Source organism: Podarcis muralis, chromosome 9 (assembly GCF_964188315.1).
Source record: "Podarcis muralis chromosome 9, rPodMur119.hap1.1, whole genome shotgun sequence".
NCBI lineage: Eukaryota > Metazoa > Chordata > Lepidosauria > Squamata > Lacertidae > Podarcis > Podarcis muralis.
Window position 1 is genome coordinate 47,792,401 of NC_135663.1, and position 21,404 is coordinate 47,813,804.

General features: G+C 42.4%; 1 protein-coding gene across 9 annotated transcripts in view; it reads left to right on the top strand.

Moving 5' to 3' along the window:
• WDR17 (WD repeat domain 17) overlaps nt 1-21,404 on the top strand; it is a 57,653-nt gene that overhangs the window by 8,176 nt on the left and 28,073 nt on the right. For 8 of the 9 annotated variants that reach the window (XM_028745076.2, XM_028745075.2, XM_028745074.2 and 5 more), the window contains exons 2-9: nt 4,186-4,314; nt 5,887-6,070; nt 7,149-7,379; nt 13,936-14,187; nt 15,187-15,309; nt 17,969-18,156; nt 18,864-19,032; nt 20,280-20,371. In XM_028745076.2, the coding sequence (XP_028600909.2) occupies nt 4,192-4,314; nt 5,887-6,070; nt 7,149-7,379; nt 13,936-14,187; nt 15,187-15,309; nt 17,969-18,156; nt 18,864-19,032; nt 20,280-20,371 (1,362 nt within the window). In that variant the 5' untranslated portion in view covers nt 4,186-4,191. Of the gene's footprint in view, nt 1-763; nt 993-4,185; nt 4,315-5,886; nt 6,071-7,148; nt 7,380-13,935; nt 14,188-15,186; nt 15,310-17,968; nt 18,157-18,863; nt 19,033-20,279; nt 20,372-21,404 lie in introns of those variants that run through there. The other variant, XM_028745072.2, reaches the window with a different exon arrangement.

Consider the following 21,404-nt stretch of genomic DNA (forward strand, 5'->3'; position numbering starts at 1 on the left):
ATTAAAGAAATAAGTATTTATGAAAACTGCAGATGATGTTTTAGAAGAGCTATTTTACCTTGTGTGAGAGAGCTGGGTGGATGCCTCCTTGAAGATGGCTCTCCCCTGCACACAGCAGATAAAAACATTGCTTGGCTAAAATGAATGTCCTGCAGAAATTGATAAATGGCATTATATACGACAGTTCAATGTTTTCTTATTTGTGCACACATGAATTGTTGGAAACAGATAGACAGCATGCATTGGATGTGACCGGCAATAAGTAGATTAATTAATTTATTTATATCCCCCTTTTTTCTCCAAGGAGCTCAAGGTGGCGTACATGGTTGTCCCACCAGTGGCAGTTCTTGGGATCTCAAATTTCAGCAGTGCCTTGTGGAATGCCCAAATTTGGTATCCCACTGCCTCTCGCCTTCCGTTCTGCATCATAGTTGTGGCACCCCTGTGGCCCCATGCCCAGTGTGACCGAACTGGTTGTGCTCCCCTAAATCTGCCTCTGCTCCCACTCTTCAACTGATCCCCACAACAACCCTGTGAAGTAGGTTAGGCTGAGAGGCAGTGGCTTGCCCAAGGGCACCCATTGAGCTTAATGCTGAGTGGGGATTCGAACACTGGTCCCCCAGGTCCTACACCACACTGGCTCTCTTACTTTTACGCAATGATAAGGTATTATTACGAAGTTAGAGCCAATACTGAGAACACAAGAGCTGGAACAGGAAGACTTCAGGAAAATGCACACTTGCATATTAACATGGTACCTCTTCGAGAGCTGTAGTTGCCAGGCTACTGACATTGCTGTGTCGTGTGTGTAGTGCTCCACCATGCTTGGACTGCTCTCCAGCATCTTTTAGTAGCAGTATTATTTTGTTAACAACATCAGGATTTAATTTCCTCAGCCGTCAAGTAAAGCGGTTTCACATTATAGACAGCAGGGCTTTGGAACGGACATGGAAATCCTTAAATGGCTTGCAGAAAAAGACATCTCTGTTAAGGTAGGGGTAACCGAGTCATCCAGCTTTCTCAAGCCAGCACATTTTATTAAAAACATACTCATGTTCAAAGAGATATAGAACAAATAGTCCTTCAATTTTATCACTTTTCTATATTTAGAAACAAGGAAGGGCTTAAAATATTGCTCTTGATGTAGCTGGCTGGGAGAAAGGTCTTCCCCTTCCCCTTTGTTGTAGCTTTGGTAACCACAGACCATTTTTTACTAGTATTTTGTTTATGATATAAAATACGAGTGCAGCAAAATGCTTTTGTGTCACCTGTGTCTTGAATAGCTGAGACTTATTTTGCAAGGCTGATTTTATGCATTCCTACTCTTGAAGAGGTTTAACTTTTCTTTTTCTTAGAGTTGCTTTTAGTTTGTGGTGAATGTGCTTCTCTGTGACTGATTTAAATTACTGAAGAAGTCAGCTAGTTCTAGTTTGGATGCATAATGTTGACTAGTGGTTCAAGTCTTTGCACAATTGATTTTAGAATACAGTGGTACCTCGGGTTAAGTACTTAATTCGTTCCGGAGGTCTGTTCTTAATCTGAAACTGTTCTTAACCTGAAGCACCACTTTAGCTAATGGGGCCTCCTGCTGCCGCCACGCTGCCAGAGCACGATTTCTGTTCTCATCCTGAAGCAAAGTTCTTAACCCAAGGTACTATTTCTGGGTTAGTGGAGTCTGTAACCTGAAGTGTATGTAACCTGAAGCATATGTAACCAAAGGTACCACTGTATTACTGAGGTAGAAATTAAAAAAATATTAAAATCCACATTGCAATAATTTTTTGAATATTATCAGGTTTCCCAAAATGTGAGTTTTCCATGCAGAGCCTTCTGGCTTCTGAGGATCATAAACTACATCAAAATGGTGAATAGACAACTTGAGGAAAACTGCAATTGCTTGGTCCTCTTTGAAGCAATGTAGGTATGTCCGAAATCAGCTGAATAAGGCTGGTAGTGACAACAAAGTGGAATGGTAGAGGATCCCATTAGGTTTTCTAAGGAAGAGCAGTTTGCATGTAGGATGTTAGTAATGAGTTTTCATCCTATAGATAGGGATTCTAATAAAGTGGCTGAAAGAAGATAGGGATTTACATAAAATTTGTGTATGCTAATTGCAAATTCAGAAATAATTACTCTTATTTAACTAGAAATAAGATCCATCTCTTCATTGTGGGAGAGAACTATGACCTTTACCTGCTGAGTCTGCTGTGCATGTGCTAACTCATGGGTAGGCAAACTAAGGCCCGGGGGCCGGATCCGGCCCAATCGCCTTCTAAATCCGGTCTGCAGACGGTCCTGGAATCAGGGTGTTTTTACATAAGTAGAATGTGTCCTTTTATTTAAAATGCATCTCTGGGCTATTTGTGGGGCCTGTCTCGTGTTTTTACATGAATAGAAGGTGTGCTTTTGTTTGAAATGCATCTCTGGGTTATTTGTGGCGAACAGGAATTCGTTCATTCCCCCCCCCCCAAAAAAAAAATACTCCGGCCCCCCACAGGTCTGAGGGATAGTGGACCAGCCCCCTGCTAAAAAAGTTTGCTGACCCCAGAATCATGGGCAGTTTCAAGGGTTTATCTTTAAACTGGATCCGAATGGGAAGGTCCTTCAAATAGAGGACTGTCCTCTGTAAAGTAGGACCACCCTATCTATAGGTGGAAGCTGGGCTTAGATGCATAGTCGGGCATTTACCGGACTGTGTATATAGGGATAAAATTATTAATGAATGCTCTTCCTTGTGTGAATGTGTCATTTTCCTGTCCACCTGTTTTGTCAGCATCATGCTCTAACCAACTGAGCTAACCAAAACTCTCATTTTTCTAAAGAAAGATCAGATAGATACTATGATCAAATAAATGCAGTGCAATCCAAGTTTTTTGCAGTTCTCCATAGTGAGGGGGACCTCACTGGCTTCGGATTCCCAACATGTGTGTTTTTTAGAATCCACCCTATTCCCGTTACTGTAATTTGTTTTTAATACTACATTTTAAATAGTTGTTACTCGCCTGCTGGTAAAAGACGGGTAATAAATTGAATAATAATACCAAAGAATAACACCTGCGCAAGTCCTAGATGTGCCTTCCTGCAAAGTGGCATTTTGGAGTGATGAAACTTGACTAGCCAGGTTCTGACAGCCTGAAATGTTCCATTATCAAGAAAGAAGCTGCTTCACTGGCTCAGTGATTATTGATCTGCCCAAAGCCAGGGTGCAGTGCCTCTCCATCTTGGCATCCCTGCTGGGTAACAGGCAAGTGAGCGGCTGCTGCTGTATACTCATCCATCCTGCACTTTAAGCATAATTTCTTCCTATCATCTTGGGATTTCCTTCAGGCTTTTCATAAAAAATAATAATATATTCTTTCCCCTAGTCAATCATTTCTTCCTCAGGTGGCCAGGGCAGAGGAGTTATTTCATGCATTTAAATCCAGTTTTCTAAACAATTTCTATTTGTCCAAATTGAATAAACACACTTCAGTAGACTCTTACCCCATGTACATTTAGTTCAGGCAGATGGAAAATGTCAGCACAGAAGGAAAACCATCTCTCTCTCTCTCTCTCTCTCTCTCTCTCTCTCTCTCTCCATCTTCCTCCCACTACTTCATTTGAAGCAGCCCAGACTCAGCAGCTTGTTTTCAGCATTTAGTATCTAAGAACCCAGACCATCAGTTAATGGATATGAGCAGTGCTATTTTTCTAGAAAAAGAGGTACCAGAACTCACCATGAAAGCTTCCCTTGCTCTCTTATAATGGCGGTGGTGCCTACCTGAGAGGTGCTGGAAAAGAGTTCCTGTGAGTTCCCCCTGGAAAAAAAGCCCTAGGTGTGAGGTGGGGAAAGAGCTGGGGACAAATATATACGTAGTTATCACAGTCTTAATTTTAATGATGTAATCAGAAAATTAGACCAAATGTGCAAGTTTCAACGGAACTGTAATGTGTATCGGAATTAATGAGTGAAGTTTGTATGAGAGCTGGCCTTTGCAGATTGCACCTATGCACAGTCTCCATTCACCTGTCCCAAAGACCAATTAAAGAATCTGAGCTTATTTAATCACAAGGATATTTGCGTGGTTTTATTCAAGATTCTGTCTTCTTGCTTTACAGCTATGTTTTTTCTAGTTCTTCAGACCGTTCTACATCAAAGTGCTGAATAAAACATCACTTAAATTATTCTGTTTCTCTCTTTTCCAGGCAAAAATGGCACAGGTTAAGCAAGTGGGCTTATTAGCTGCTGGGTGTCAGCCATGGAATAAAGACGTCTGTGCTGCGAGCGGAGATAGATTTGCCTATTGTGCAACTCTTGCTATTTATATATATCAGGTGAGATGGATTTTTAGATTTCTCTGTGAATATTTTTCTTTCCTTCTACACAGTAATGTTTCTTAGTAAGTGTTACCGCAGGATTAAACAGATCTGTATTTATTTATTTTTAAACAAAATCTAACTACATATAAAGTTCCTTTTTAGGGAATTTTTAATTTTTTATTCTGTTAGCGGTTCATTAGTTCAGGACCAGAGTAACCAAGCTGGAATGACTTGGGAGTCTGTGGTACAGATACTGCATACTGCTCTCTATCAGAACTGTTATATATTTCAAAAGCTGTAACTTAGGCCAAAAAGTCATGTGTCTCGATGTAGCAAACGGGTTGCATGAAAAACAGTAGCTCCAGATACAGATGTCCATTTATGTCTGCTTCAACAGATAAATCTGACAAGTTTCACCCAGAGCCTATGTGAACATTGCAATTGTGGTACACACAGGGGTGGATTTCGGTAATCTTTTTTAATATGGTGCCCTGTACAATTTCAAAATTTGGCATCCCCAAGTGGATGGTTTCAATTATGGATCTTCTAAATTTTGTGCCCCCTCAGCTTAGAACCGAGTGCTAGGTATACATCTCCAATCAGATGTGCATCCTCAACCTCTCCATGCATGATTCCCAGTCCCATTTTGTCCTCTTGAATTTCATTAATTTCCCCAGCCTGCCTTAGGACTCCCAAATTGTTCTTTAAACTCTCACATTTTGTTTTTTAAAAAGGTAGGCACAAGAGCTGTTTAAGGAAAACTGTTACCTCTATGCATCAGGTTTCCCTCTTGGATTTCCCTTCAAGCTGTTGCCTTCTCTTGCTGTCAAAACTGCAAAACATTGCATATGCCCACCAGATGTGCATACATGTGCCCCCTTCTTAATCCAGGCTCATAGCTTTAAGAGCTTCATTCTTTTTTTGGAAACATTTCTTCAGGAACCTAATATTTCTGTAGACATAGTTTTATAATATATCCTCATGTGTACAATTAAAATGCGTGCTGTTTAAAGGCAGAAACCTGGGGCTGTATCCAGTGCTAGTCCTGCTCAGCAGACCCATTGCTGTTAACGGACGTAACTAACTTATGTCCATTAATTTCAGTGGATCTATTCTGAGTAGAACTTAGTTGGCTACAACTCTTGGAACTTAAGGTAAGCCAACTTAAGGAAGCCAATGAAAGGAAAGTTTCCCATTCCCCTCTCTCCCTTGCAGCTCCTGTGCCCCCTGAAACAACTGTCTTGAGGGTTTGTGGGCCCTTTTAGACTCTTCTGGGATGGCGCTGCTGGGGCAAGGGAATATTGCCCAAACTTGGGTATATCTCTGCCTGATTTGTGGTGATTCCCCCCTCCACTAGCCACCTTTATATCTCCTGTGGTGTTAAAGGTCTCTCTCTCTCTCTCTCTCCCAACTCCTCGTTATATCCTTCTGAATAAGCTTGTGGGATGCAACCTAGTGGCTCTTAAGCTTCTGTCATACTTAAAATGCATGTGTAATTAGTTTTCAATGTTTCTCAAAGTAGCAAGATGCACATACTGTCTTTTGAGGTGTGTTTACATTTAATTTTAAATCTGTGTAACATTTTAGCTGGATCATCGGTACAATGAGTTCAAACTGTGGGCAATTATGTCTGAGCACAAGAAGACCATCACAGCCGTTTCCTGGTGTCCCCATAACCACGACCTGTTTGCAAGTGCAAGCGCAGATAATTTAGTAATAATTTGGAATGTGGCTGAACAAAAAGTTACTGCAAAACTTGATGGTACAAAAGGTAAGCGAGAAATTTGAGTCTAATGACATTTATTAATAGCAAAATGAAGCCATGAAAGGCTGAATCCAGAACTGCTGTTCTGTCCGTTGAAGACAGCCAAGGCTCCCACAAGCAGAAGAATGTGTGTGTGTGCGCGCTTTTTACTGATTTTCCACTTTAGTTCACTACACATGCAATCTTGATGTATCACAGTATTTTAATATTCTTTTGGAAGCCGCCCAGAGTGGCTGGGGAAACCCAGCCAGATGGGCGGGGTATAAATAATAAATTATTATTATTATATTATTATTATAATCTGTGAAGTTTGGGGGTGGGGTGCATCCGGAATAGAATGGGAGGTGGTGCAGGGGAAGGGAGAAGGAATTGGTGAACATCACCTTGCCCCTCTTGACATGCACATCATTTCAGTTCACAGGAGCCTAAGTGTGGGCATGATAGTTTTGCTAGGATGACACAAAAAACAAATACAGTCAGTTTCCCAGACAACAGCTTGAAACTACAAACCTCTGTTCTGTTATCCTACTGTAGAAAAGAGGGAGATTGCTGCGGTGAAAACAGTTGGCTCTGCTTGACCATTACTATGAATTAGAGTAGAAAAGGCGCCAGTTAAGGTATTTTAATTTGGATTATGTGTATGTATATTTAAGGGTAGACCCTTAGCCAATTCTGCTGTTAATGCTTTGCCAGCAGTCTGCTTCAGGATGTTTCCTATGGAGGGAACAGATTACATTTGAATGGAAATTCTCTGTGTTTTGTTCAGGAAGGATCCATAACCAAATAGCAGCTCTTCCTTTAAAAGAAAAATAAAAACCATGTGACCTTTCCATTCCAGTGTAATAACTTCCTTATGTGTTTCTCCAGAGAAATTCTTCCTTTGAAGAGGAAAAAAGTACATTACAACCAGCACACATTCTCTTTGTGTTTTTAATCTCAAGGCTGAAATGTGTTCATAGAGTGAATATTCAGACTGAGAGATGAATGTTATTTGAGTTGCCTGTTTGTTTAAATTTAGTATCACACTATTGGAGATGTGGCACCAAATATTTTTTAGATTCTTAGATTTGTTTTTGTTTTTCAGGAATTCCTGCATCTCTTAGTTGGTGTTGGAATGCAGGTGATGCAGTTGCTTTTGTCTCCCATAGAGGACCCTTGTATATTTGGACAATTTCAGGACCGGACAGTGGTGTAACAGTACATAAAGATGCTCACAGTTTTTTGTCAGACATTTGCCTGTTTAGATGGCATCCTAAGAAAAAAGGGAAAGTAGTATTTGGACACACTGATGGAAGTCTTTCTATTTTTCAGCCAGGTAAGAGTCTATTTTATAACATATGCATGTTTTGATGCATGTTTTTCCACAGATTCACTCTCTCCCTGTGCTAAAAGGACCAGGGAAGAGGGAAGTAGGTGTGAGCATCAGTTCATAAGCCAGCATGTTTGCCGGGTACCAATATGCCAAAGTTAGGTTCACCATGCAAACAAGGTCTGTAAATATTTGTTAACAGGCTAATAAAATAAAAATTATATCTTTATCATACATAGATGGGAATGACTAAGAATTCTGACCATAGGAGCTAACCCCTAGGGGCTGAGGGGTCTTTGCCCCCCCCAATAAAATATTTGAAGGGGATGTCCCCCCCAACTTGATAGGTATTGCCATTCAAATGGTGTTCATGCACCACATCATGTGATTGATTATGCAGGGCAGGACTTACCTGGGCCCCCTAATATTTTATTCAATTTGGTACCCCTGATTCTGACATCCACTTTATACCAGTTGCTTGATACATTAGTTTCCCATGTGGAAGAAAAGGTAGATATGGTGCATCATGAGGTCAAAAACTGGCAGTCAGTAAGCATGGTATATTATAAATTCTCAAAACAGAGATGTTTCTGGAGAACGGCAGTCAGAACAAAAAGACTGATTGTCAGTGCTTTGGATATATCTTTATATAGCTGCAAGTGTAGGCATGTGGCTTCTACAGGTTTGCTTAGATGAATGAAGCCAGTCTCTGCAAGACCATATTCATTTTCATATTGCTATAGCAACTGCTGCAGTTCTGTGTCAGTTCTCATTTTCAGAAGGAGGGATCCTTTTGATTTGTTTTTCATTCTGTTCAGTGTTGGCAGTTTAGAACCAAGCTTGTCAGAGTAGAAATTCAATCTGCACTTGGACGCGTCACAGTGAAGAGAGCTATCACGAGCCATTTTGTTCAGATTTCTTATTTTTAGCCATTTGCCCCACCTTAGACCAATTTAGAAAAAGACACATGATAACATGAATTCATTAATGAGTTAATTTTTGCAGAGAAGGTTCTGGGTGCAACAATTTTATTTTCAATTGCAGGTTTAAAAATACAAACGCACAGTCACATCTCACTTTCTCACCTCCATGTACTAGAATTGTTGAGCCTTTGCTAAAATTGGATGAACCAATCAGTATAAATTTGGAACATTTGTATGTTAGAATGCCTCTGTGTAATCTGCATGCTACAGGGAAGCAGAAGCATGCAGTTTCCTTTTTCTTCTTTATGATGGAATCAGAGACTGCTGGTGTATTTTTTATGGCAAAGATATGCATGGGCTCAACTTCTACACACACCAGCTCTGAGGAAAAATGGATGCTTACTATAACTAAAAGATTAAAAACATCGTGTTGAAGAGATGGCCCTTAGTTTCTGATTTGTTAGAATGCATCCAGGCATTGCTTGTAATATGTGTATCATACCACATTTGGGGTTTTCTTCCTAAGATCCTTCAGTTACCCCCAATCCAGAGCTCTGGATGAATCTCAAGATGTGCATGAAACACTTTAAGCAGGCTGCCTTGTTCACTTTCTTGCTTCATGAACATGACAGGATAGACATGAAAGTGTCTGTTGCTTCCATTGAAATGAATGGGGCATTTAGAGGCTGGGGGACGCTATCTGTGCATTAAAGTTCGTACACTTGCTTTGTTTTGCAAGGATGCCTAATGAAAGCTTTGAGAAGTTCAGGCAAGTGCATGCCGTTCACAAGAAGCTGCTGCAGAATTGCATCTCTTGATACTGCAGTTGAATTTGAACCCTCAGTCTTTAACAAAGACATTAGTAGGAAATTACAGTGAATGGTCTTCTTTCTTACAAAGTGCTGTTTTGCCCTCCAGAAAAGCACTGAACACCTTCTGTGCTGTAATTTAAGGCTGAGTCATTATTGAGTAACTAGCACGATGCAACAATGGCTTTTAATTGTTAGCATTTAGCGTTTTACCCAGTGCATTCACTTTATTTTCAACTAATTAGCTCTCTCTAGCTACTAGTAACACAGTGGAGGCACACAACAAAAAAGAGTGCAGATGTGTGAAAGTTTAACTTAAAGATTGGTATTCATTCAAATGTAAAAATAAATAAATCTGCAGAAGTCATTCTGGTTTCCTGATCCCGTGCATGTGTGCTTGCCAATAAGTCCCACTGCATCTAGTAGAGCCTGCCCCATTCTAAGGATCTCTGCCAGCAGTAGCCAGTATAATCCCTCCAAATACGGAGTTTCAGAAGTGGAACTCTGCTAAGCAAATATCCACTGGAGTCTAAGCTAGCCCAGCAAGCCTCAAGTTGCAGTGGGAGGCTTGAGTCTTCCCTGGAATTGGCATAACAAAAAACAAACAAACAAAAAAACCCACTGCTTTCCCAACCAATATGTGCAACATGGCTGTGGATTCTGGCAGCAACTCTGCAGCTCCTTTAGGTCCTATTGCTATCCAGCTGGGGTTATGGTAGTACCCTAAGCCTATAAGAAACAATTCTATTCAAAGCTGCACAAAGGCCAAAACCAGAAAAGGTAAACGCCACGATGAAGAGTTCTAACCAGGGAGAAGTGCAGTCTCCCAAAAGATTAAGCAGAATTGTTACAAAAGGTATGTGGAAAATTCAGGACAGAAAAAACCCAACCCCGTGTAAAATTAGTTCAAGCAGCAAAAATGAAATCTAAAAACAAAGTCTTGCTTTCTCTTGTGTTCCACAGAAGAGGTAAGTTACTGCAGAAAATGGTATTGGGGTGAAACTGCTTGCTAAGATGGAGAATAGTGAAGAAACATGGAATAACATGAAAAGCTTTTCAACTCCCCAACATTCCAACCCCCTTTACTACTTGCTGATTGGTTCTACTCTTCTCCATCTCATTTGTTTAGAACAGAATTTTATTTATGAACTGGTAAATGGTAGGTCCAGAGTCATACCACTTGAGTGTCCATGATAAAGCTTTCCTTTTTCTTGGGGCACCTGATGTGATCCTCGGGTCTTATCAGATGCATTCTGGGCCACAGCCATAGGAAATATCCAAACTTTTGACCTGGTCACCTTGGCAAAAATGTGTCTGTCTCTCCTTTATCTATCCTATCTCTTAATTCAGAATCCAGAGGTTCAGGCTAAGAAAATAATAATAATAATAATAATTTGTTATTTGTACCCCGCCCATCTGGCTGGGTTTCCCCAGCCACTCTGGGCGGCTTCCATAGAAACCAAAAACCCCACTAAAATATCATACATTAAAAACTTCCCTGAACAGGGCTGCCTTAAGATGTCTTCTGAATGTCAGGTAGTTGTTTATCGTTTTGACATCTGATGGGAGGGCATTCCACAGGGCAGGCGCCACTACCGAAAAGGCCCTCTGCCTGGTTCCCTGTAGCTTTGCTTCTCGCAATGAGGGAACCGCCAGAAGGCCCTCGGCGCTGGACCTCAGCGTCCGGGCAGAACGATGGGGGTGGAGACGCTCCTTCAGGTATACTGGGCCGAGGCCATTTAGGGCTTTAAAGGTCAGCACCAACACTTTGAATTGTGCTCGGAAACGTACTGGGAGCCAATGTAGGTCTTTCAAGACCGGTGTTATGTGGTCTCGGCGGCCGCCCCCAGTCACCAGTCTAGCTGCCGCATTCTGGATTAGCTGTAGTTTCCGAGTCACCTTCAAAGGTAGCCCCACGTAGAGCGCATTGCAGTAGTCCAAGCGGGAGATAACTAGAGCATGCACCACTCTGGCGAGACAGTCCGCGGGCAGGTAGGGTCTCAGTCTGCGTACCAGGTGGAGTTGGTAGACAGCTGCCCTGGATACAGAATTGACCTGCACCTCCATGGACAGCTGTGAGTCCAAAATGACTCCCAGGCTACGCACCTGGTCCTTCAGGGGCACAGTTACCCCATTCAGGACCAGGGAGTCCTCCACACCAGCCCGCCCCCTGTCCCCCAAAAACAGTACTTCTGTCTTGTCAGGATTCAGCTTCAACCCATTAGCCGCCATCCATCCTCCAACCGCCTCCAGGCACTCACACAGGACCTTCACCGCCTTCACTGGCTCTGATTTGAAAGAGAGGTAGAGCTGGGTATCATCTGCATATTGATGGACACCCAGTCCAAACCCCCTGATGATCTCTCCCAGCGGCTTCATATAGATGTTAAAAAGCATGGGGGAGAGGACGGAACCCTGAGGTACCCCACAAGTGAGGGCCCAAGGGTCTGAACACTCATCCCCCACCACCACTTTCTGAACACGGCCCAGGAGGAAGGAGCGGAACTGTATAACAGTGCCCCCAGCTCCCAACCCCTCTAGACGGTCCAGAAGGATGTTATGGTCGATTGTATCAAAGGCCGCTGAGAGATCCAGCAGAACTAGGAAACAGCTCTCACCTTTGTCCCTAGCTCGCCGGAGATCATCAACCAGTGCGACCAAGGCAGTTTCAGTCCCATGATGAGGCCTGAACCCCGATTGGAAGGGATCCAAATGGTCCGCATCCTCCAGGCGTGCCTGGAGTTGTTCAGCAACCACACGCTCAATCACCTTGCCCAAGAATGGAAGATTTGAGACTGGGCGATAGTTGGCCATACTGGCCGGGTCTAAAGATGGTTTTTTAAGAAGCGGTTTAATGACCGCCTCTTTCAGCGGATCTGGGAATGTTCCCTCACAGAGGGAAGCATTCACCACCCCGCAGAGCCCATCGCCCAGCCCTTCCCGGCTTGCTTTTATTAGCCAGGATGGGCAAGGATCAAAGAGACAGGTGGTTGGTTTCACGCGTCCAAGCAGCCTGTCCACATCCTCGGGGGTAACGGATTGAAATTGGTTCCATGCAACTTGACCAGACAGAGCTCCAGCACTCTCCCGCCCCAGCCCTGCTCCCACGGTGGTGTCTAGCTCCTTCCGAATATGAGTGATTTTATCTGCAAAAAACTTTGCAAAATCGTTGCAGGAGATCTTGGGGTCTTTACAAGGCCCCGATGTTAAAGGTGGTTCCGTTAAATTGTGGACCACCTGAAAGAGTCTCCTGCTACTATTTTCTGCAGATGCAATAGAGGCGGCGAAGAAAGTCTTCTTCGCCGTCGCTATCGCCACTTGGTAGGCTCGACGTTGAGCTCTAACCTGTGTCCGGTCAGATTCGGAGTGAGTTTTCTGCCACCGACGCTCTAGCCGTCTCAGCGATTGTTTCATCGCCCTCAGCTCCGAAGAAAACCACGGGGCTGTCCGGGCTCCATGCAATCGGAGAGGGCGCTTCGGAGCCAGACAGTCGATAGCCCTGGTTAACTCCACATTCCAGCGGGCCACCAGGGAATCAGCTGAAAGGCCATCAACATGGGATAAAGCATCCCCTACCACTCTCTGGAAACCATTTGGATCCATTAAGTGGCGGGGGCGGACCATCCGAATTGGTCCCACCTCCCTGCAGAGGGGAAGGGTCGCGGAGAAGTCCAGTTGCACCAGGAAGTGATCTGACCATGGCACTTCTTTAGTTTCACTTTTACTTAGTGTCAGATCACCCACGTCACTAGAGGTGAATACCAGATCTAAGGCATGTCCATGACTATGAGTTGGGCCCAACTTATTCAGGGACAGCCCCATGGAGGCCATGCTTTCCACGAAGTCCCGAGCGGCCCCTTGTAAGGTCGTGTCGGCATGGATGTTAAAATCCCCTAGGACAACCAAACTAGGTGTCTCCAGGAGAACATCCGCCACGACCTGAAGCAGCTCGGACAGGGAATCCTTGGTGCAGCGGGGAGGTCGGTACACCAAAAGGAATCCTGTACTGCCCCTATTGCCCAACTTCCAGAACATGCACTCAGAAAACTGGGTCTTCCCAGTAGGACGCCTGATGCAAACTAATGACTTCCTAAAAATCACTGCAACCCCCCTCCCCGCCCACATGACCTGAGTTGCTGTGCGTAAGAGAAACCTGGTGGGCAAGCGGCAGCAAGGACAGGCCCATCCGCTTCATCCAACCAGGTCTCTGTCACACATGCCAGGTCAAATCCTCCATCCACAATCAGGTCGTGGATGGCAGTGGTTTTATTCATCATTGACCTGGCATTACACAGCAACACCTTCAGGTTATGTGGGTTTCCCCTGTTGATTCCAGTATCCATCCGGTCAAGGCCAGACCCGGAGGCAGGGATAGTCTGCAAACAACGACTAAACCTGCCTCCTCTGCCACTAAGACCGACATTCAGGCTTAAGCCAGGAGCCAGTTTATTGACCAAGGTTTGTTCCATGGAACAATTGTTTGCATCATGGATGCAGCTTTTCCCTTATCCCACCCCCCAAATCAGCTTTATTGGTAGAAAATCAACTTCAATTAACAAGAACAATAGAAGGTTCCTGAGAATTGCACTGGCTTTGCCTTTCGTCGAGTAACCCGAAAACTCGTATCTGCTGAGAAGAATGCAAAGAAGCTCTAGTGTCACAGATTCACTCATTGACTCTGTTGGGAGCAATCATCACGGGCAGTTGTTGCATCCAGTAGCTTGGATCTGCATTTACTGAAAGTTTTCTACTTTCTGGGACTTTTGTTCAGTATCTGGAAAGCTAACTCTTAACCTGCTTTTAAAATTGATACATCTTTTACTTTTCAAGGTTCTAAGAGTCAGAAACATGTTCTAAGGCCAGAATCACTTGAAGGTACAGATGAGGAAGATCCCATTACTGCCCTGGAATGGGACCCTCTCTCTACAGATTATCTTCTTGTTGCAAATCTGCACAATGGAATTCGTCTAGTTGATTCAGAGTCTCTGTCCTGCATTACAGTCTTTAGTTTTCCTAGTGCAGCAGCATCTGTGCAGTGCTTAGCATGGGTTCCTAGTGCTCCTGGAATGTTTATCACTGGAGGTAAATAAATATTTTCACACATTGTTTTATGAAATCGTAAGATATGTAATGCACAGGCACAATCCAGAGCCATGAATGCCAGTTGGTTATTTCCAGTTTACTTCAGTAGAATGTGATTTAAATTGTGAGTTAGCTAAAGGTGAGGGCAGAACATTTGAAGAGTGATAGAAATGGCAGCCAGCAGCATCACTGCCCTGAAAACATATGTAACTATCTCTGTCTTGGAAGCAAATTATGGAAAGGGGAAAAGAAGGTTCTGTGGGGGTTTGATCTAGTTTGGGTTAAATTGGGTGGTGAGGGGAGAAAAGCTGGCTTTGGTAAAAACTATTCATAACAATGCCAGGACCACTTTCCTCTCCTATTCTCATCCTTGTTCATGGAACAGTTTTGTATCTGGTTTAGGAAAGTTAATTCTAAAAAGAAAAAGGTGAAGGGTGTGTATACGTGCATGTACATATGTACACTTATATCCATTGTGTGTATATATACCTCTTGAAAACTAGATAACTCACATGATAAATAAGAAGAGGGAACAGACTGAGGCCTAACACACTTTCTTGGCATGAAAGCATGCTCTGTTTGCTGGTGTGCATGCTGTAACCCTAATTGGGAAACCAGGCTCACACACTGTGTGAAAATAGGTGAAGACCAATGCTATTTTTCCAGGAAAAGAGGTGCTAGAACTCGCCATGAATGCCCCTCTTGTTCTCTTATAATGGCAATAGCGTCCACCTGAAAGGTGCTGGAACTGAGTTCCAGTGAGTTCTGGCTGAAAAGCCCTGGTGAAGACAAACAACACTCATGAAACAGGCCATGGGCTCTGTTTGTCATATTCTGTTCATGACTTGTGTTATGTTTATCTTGTCTACCAAGAAATATGTATGCATAAATATGAACAAAATATATTGCAGTTGTTAAATTTTTGAGTCATTGGACTAGATGGATAGAACTTTTTGAATTGATAATCAGAAAAGAAATTGGATTTTTCTCTTAATACAGATTCTCAAGTTGGTGTGTTGCGTGTCTGGAATGTGTCACGTACAACACCAATAGATAATTTTAAACTGAAGAAAACAGGTTTCCATGGTTTACATGTTCTTAGTTCTCCCCCAAAGAAAAAATGTAAGTATCTTTTTTTAAAAAAAATTAAGAAAAAATGTGCCTTTTCCTTTTCCTAACTTTCCCTTTTCTGTTTGCACTTGTAAATTCTTTGCTGTCCAACACAATATAGCATAACTATAAGCCACAGTGAATGGCTTGTCAGGATTGAGCAGCCTGCTACTTTGTGCTGCCCTGTTGCGCCTGCTTTGCTCCTTCTCTGGTACCAGCAGGAACAACAGGCCGTGAAGTGTTGACTTTTGGTTGCTTCTGAATACAGGGTTATGGGTTGTTTCTTCCAAATAATTCACTGTCATGGAGCAAGTACAGACTGCCTAATCTTGGTAAACCATAGTTTATTGTTATGTGTGAACTGGGCCAATATAGGATGCATAGTCTTCCAAAACACCATTTAAAACACACACGCACAATAGGAATTCCTCTTTAAAGATTATTGGAATACTTTAGAGAGTCTCATTTTATAATTCAAAATGCATGTCAGTAAGAAGATTTGAAAGCATGCTAGTTAATATGCCTTACAATGTGTAGAAAGCTCACTGATCCCTGAGTGCTCCATTTTGTCCTCCTGTTTTTCTCCCTTTCGCCGCCTCACCAACCTGCAATCCATTCTGTTTACCATCCTTTCTTTGTCTTAATTCCTGTAACACCCTTCGCCAAAGGCAGTATGAGCCAGATGAGTCTTCTGGCTGTTTAAGGGAGGGGTGCCATTTGAGAGAATCATACCAGGAGTGCCTTTCCTACCTGGGTCTCCTTTACCTGTGCAAAAACAGCATCCCATTTTGTTTCTACCAGGCTAAAAAGGATTGGGAGTGGCATTAATACTTCTCTTTTTTTGAATTTTCAAGAAGAGTATTGGGTCAGCTGAGAGTGAAACTAAAGGTGACATTATATGAATACAACTACAGTAATTTTTTACTGTACGTTTTTTGTACACAACATTTTTACTGTACATTTTTGCAGCACATTTTTTGTTACATAAATAGCAGCTGAGGGGAAACCTGAGCAGCTTTGGAACCATGGGGAGTTTAACTTTTTATCTCCTGACAAAATCATCCCTCAGAAGCTGCTGTTTTCATTTCAAGAGGAGTCACTTTCATGTGCTCCAAAGTGGTATATTCCAAGGGAATATGTGTATTTGTATTGAATTCTACTTCTCTCTGTTGCTGACATCTTCAAACCTGCTAATGTGCCTTCCTCTCCTAATTATTCCCACTGGCCCAATCTTGCATCATTTCACATCTCCTTTGTATTGTCAACATTGGAAACAAAAGCTGATTGCATAACAAAGTCATAGTATCTGAGTCAATGTATTAAATGTGTACTTCTTACCTGCTAATATGTTTGATTAGTACTAGATTTTCTGTTTTTCTTAGAATAGTCAAGTGGTGCATATAGGCATATATTCCGATTTTAAGAGACTACAATAGCTTATTGTTGAAACTAACTGAATAGCTGGTGTAGAGTAGTGGGCTATGAGCAGAAACTATGACTGAAGTGCTTGCCGATTGGAAGGTTGGCAGTTCAAATCCACACAATGGGGTGAGCTCCCATTGCTCTGTCCCGGCACCTGACAACCTAGCAGTTTGAAAGCATACCAACGCAAGTAGATAAGTAGGTACCGCTGTGGCGAGAAGGTAAACAGCACTTCCATGCACTCTTGCACTCGATAATGGTGTCTGTTGCACCAGAAGCAGTTTAGTCATTCTGGTCACATAACCTGGAAAGCTGTCTGCAAACAAACACCAGCTCCCTTGGCCTGAAGCAAGATGAGTGCCACATCCCATAGTCAAGTTTGACTGAACATAACCGTCCAGGGGGTCCTTTACCTTATATGGAAAATGTTCTGACTACTTAGAGAAAATGCTATAATTACTGTAATTATTATTATTAATTCAATTTCGATACCACCCTTCATCTGAGGAGCATGGTGATTTTTATAAACAAAAACAAAAAAAAAAATACAAAACATAGTAACAAACAAAAACAATACCTCCCCAATGGATTAAAAGGCCATAGGTTGTTTAATTAGTCAGAGGACTGGGAGAAGAGGATTGTTTTCGCATGGTGCTTAAAGATAAGTAGCGAAGGTGGCAGGTGAGCCTCCCCAAGGAGAACATTCCACAAGTGGGGAGCCACCACAGAAAAGGCCCATACTCATGTTGCCACCCTCTGGTCCTCAGATGATGATCGAAGGGTCCAGGTTGGTTCATGGGGAGAAGTGGTCCTTGAGGCACTGCAAGTCTTTCTATTAAAATATAATTAGTATTATGATGCTATGTGAATTATCAGTTCTGCTTTCTGTGACTGAAATTAATACTATTAGTAAAAAAGAACTTCTCATCAGCTGATTTTATAAATTTATTGTACTAAATCTCTCTGTGCCATATGCTTCGGTAAGATAACACTTGTTTCTGAAGGAGACAGCTGGACTGAGAAACTAAAACATTTAAGGAAAAGAAAGTTTATGGCTTCAAAGTACTGCGGAGTAAATTAGGAAATTCTCATACATAAGAAATTCTCAGATGTAAGAAATAAATCAGATAGGGGTTAATTGCCGCAATTTCCCAAGAAATGTAGTTCCCAGTAGCAAGTGGACAATACTTTGTTTTAAATGTAGCAGAAGATAAAACTTATGCTAATATGTTTTATCTTTTTAATTCAGCGTTTTCTTCACAGTCTCCTACCAAAAACCACCACATGTCATCTACAAGTGAGGCTGTTCCACCTCCAACTCTAACACAAAACCAAGCATTTTCTCTCCCTCCCGGGCATGCTGTCTGCTGCTTTATGGATGGTGGAGTGGGACTTTATGACATGGGAGCCAAGAAATGGGATTTTCTTAGAGATCTGGTATGTTTGCTCTTCTTTCCAGTCTTTGAACTCGGGGTCGCTTAAGGTGTTTAAAATCTTCTTCAAGAGATGTGCCCTAACTGTTCCTGGGGATGCTTTCACATGGAGAATATTATATGCCATTGGGACTGTCTGTGGATACAGATGGTTCTCCCAGCTGCAATTTCCAAGCTCAAGGTTTTCTACCAGCAAAAATCATGAGTATTGGAAGCATTCCCAAGGGGATATTGCTATGTCCATGTGTTCGTTCCTCTATCTGCACTTACCCTGGTGACAGAGGAATACCTTGTGGAGAATACTTTTTGAACATGCGAAGTCACCCAAATAGAAATAATTAGTTTGTGTGCTAATAATTAGGCTCTTTGCTTCCTTCTTCTTTGAAGGGACTTGGAAAACTACAGTAGAAGTGTCATCCGGAAGCGGCATGCCAGATTGGATGGAGCCACTTTGCTAGCTTCCCAGGCTAATGCGGGGAGGAGGCAGCAGGAAGGTCAGCGTGATTTAAACGCTCTGGCAGGAGTGCTAGATTAGCTCTGATGGTGTGTTTGCACTGCACCGACCTTCCCACTGCTTCGCCCTTTTCTCTCCTGGTAAGCAGCAGCGACCTGCCTGCCAGAAAGCTAGTGTAGCTTCTGCACCCAACCTGGCAAGGCTCTTCTGGTGTCAAGCCTCTTCTCTTGTAACGGGGCTTTCTTTTGTTGCTCTAGGGTCATGTCGAAACCATCTTCGATTGTAAATTCAAGCCTGACAACCCTGACCTTCTGGCTACCGCATCCTTTGACGGAACAATAAAGGTGTGGGATATAAATACTTTAACTGCTGTCTACACTTCTCCTGGTAATGAGGGAGTCATATACTCCCTTTCATGGGCTCCAGGTGAGAATGTTTTAACTTAGAAATAACTAAAGTTTCATATAGAAAAGAGAATGCTTCTTAGCTCAGATTGGTGGGTATCCAGAGTTAGGTATGTTTGGTAACCTCATGCAAAAAAGGAAAAAAGCACAGCTCAGAGTGAAATAACTGCAAGGGCTCTTCCATATACGGAATGGGGCTTTCCCACTACAACTTCCTATGAGGAGCCCCCTCAAATGACCTCTGAAGTAGTGTGAATCTTGCAACTGGGTTGGGGGCAGGAATATAGTACCGGTCACAAACCTCAGCTTTGTTTTTATGGTTTGGGGGAGTTTTTAAAAAGCAGATTTATCGACTTTGTCATTTCAAAACTGCTTTTAGAGGTGTGTCAGCAGTGCCTGGTGAAATCTAAGAAGCTCAGAGGGGTACTGAATAAGATTTTCTTATTAAGAAAGAAGGCTTTAATCGCCCACTACATTTCTTTTCTGTGTCTGATACAGTCATATTGAAAATGCAGAATAGCAAATCATTTAGACAACAGTGTGATTTTGAAATAAGCAAAATTATGTAGATGTTCTTAATCTGCACATTTTGTTTTGGTTGGAGAATTCAGTTCAGGCTAGTGCAAAATTTTGGTTACCTTGTAGAACTTAGATTTTTCTTTTAGGTGCAAAGTGTACATGGTGCTATATATGAGTGAAGGGAAAAAAATCAAATTGCAGCACTATTTTGTGCAGAAAGAGAAAATTGGTCAGAAATGGGCTTAGTTGGGGCAGCTTGTAAAGGAAAGGATCAAAAGAGCAAGTCATGCCAATTGTAAACGCTGTGAACTGGTTAAGTCATGGCAAATAGGAGGCAGCATGCTATCTCATTCTAAATGAAGAAACATACTAGGCATGTTCCATGAAGGGTAAAGAAGCTAAGGAATATTTAGAGGCATGTGAGGAAAAAGAAAATTGGAAGGGGAAAAAACCTGACCGCTTGAGAAAATAATAGTGAATGAGCAAAATGGTTTGTGATTCTTTGGTAACATCAGAGGTAGAGCTGAAACTGAGTATTAGGTAAACAGAACAGTGAAAATAAGCAGAACTTTGAGGACGTTTTTATGGAAGAATATGAAAACAGGTGTTTAGAAGAGTCAAAGAGAAGGGAAGTTCAGGGAAGTTCTTTCATTATATCGCTTGTTCTGAGCCCTTAATAGGTAATAGGTAAGGTAGGATAAATAAGAATATAGTTAACCTTATATCTATCCAATGGACTCTTTACTAAAGGAGACTTGAACTGCATAGCTGGTGGAACTTCCAGAAATGGTGGCTTCATCTGGGACGTCCCACGGGGCAAAATGATAACCCGCTTTAATGAGGTAATGTGAGTTTGGTTTTAAGTTCTTAAAAGATAAACGATGTTTCTGTGTGCTCTGGCATTCCTCACAGTGTTCTTTTGCTGCAGAAGTGGTTTAGTCATGCTGGCCACATGACCCAGAAAGCTGTCTGTGGACAAATGCCAGCTCCCTCGGCCTGAAAGTGAGATGAGAGCTGCAACCCTATGGTCGCCTTTGATTGGACTTAACCGTCCAGGGGTCCTTTACCTTTACCTTATAGCTCCCACTAATGCTTGCTTAAGGAAATGTTCAGTTAGTATGTGTACCCGTAGCCTGATCCTGTTGTTGTTGTTTAGTCGTTTAGTCGTGTCCGACTCTTCGTGACCCCATGGACCAGAGCACGCCAGGCACCTCTGTCCTCCACTACCTCCCGCAGCCTGATCCTAAGAGCTATTAAACTTTAGCTGCAAAACTATAACAAAATTCTAGGCCAAAAGTGAAACTTTTGTGACTTATTTAGTCAATGGTGAAAAATACCCCCCCTCCAGCAATTTGGTGGGGAACACTTTAGAATAAAAGTGTCCACTTACCATTTAAAAAAATAGAGCCAAACAATCTTGGGGAATGAACAGATAGTAATAAAAGTCACGGTGGGGAAGGTTTGCCGGTTTCCCATCATGCACACCTTCCCCTGGGGACATTTCAGTCATCCTAAAAATGCTACTTTTTAGATAAGAATATTGTGTTTTCTGTGTATCCTCAGTTAAAAATTGAAGTGTTGCAGATTCAAGCAGTGGTGGTCTTTTGGAGTCTTACTTAAACATTTCAATAAGGAGTGAGATCTATGCCTAAGGGCATATAGAAATAGTCTTGGAGCCAGACTAGATGTGACACTAATTGTATGAATACAGTTTTTTTATGTATCTAGCAGTCATGAAGTGGCTTGAGCAGCCTTGGATCATAGGGTTGAAGCACTTATAAATGTGTTCCTGCCCTGGTGCCAGCAAAAATAATCTCTCACAAGCTGTTTTTTGTGTTTCAAGAGAACCTTCAATTGGCAGAAAGAGAAGTAGTT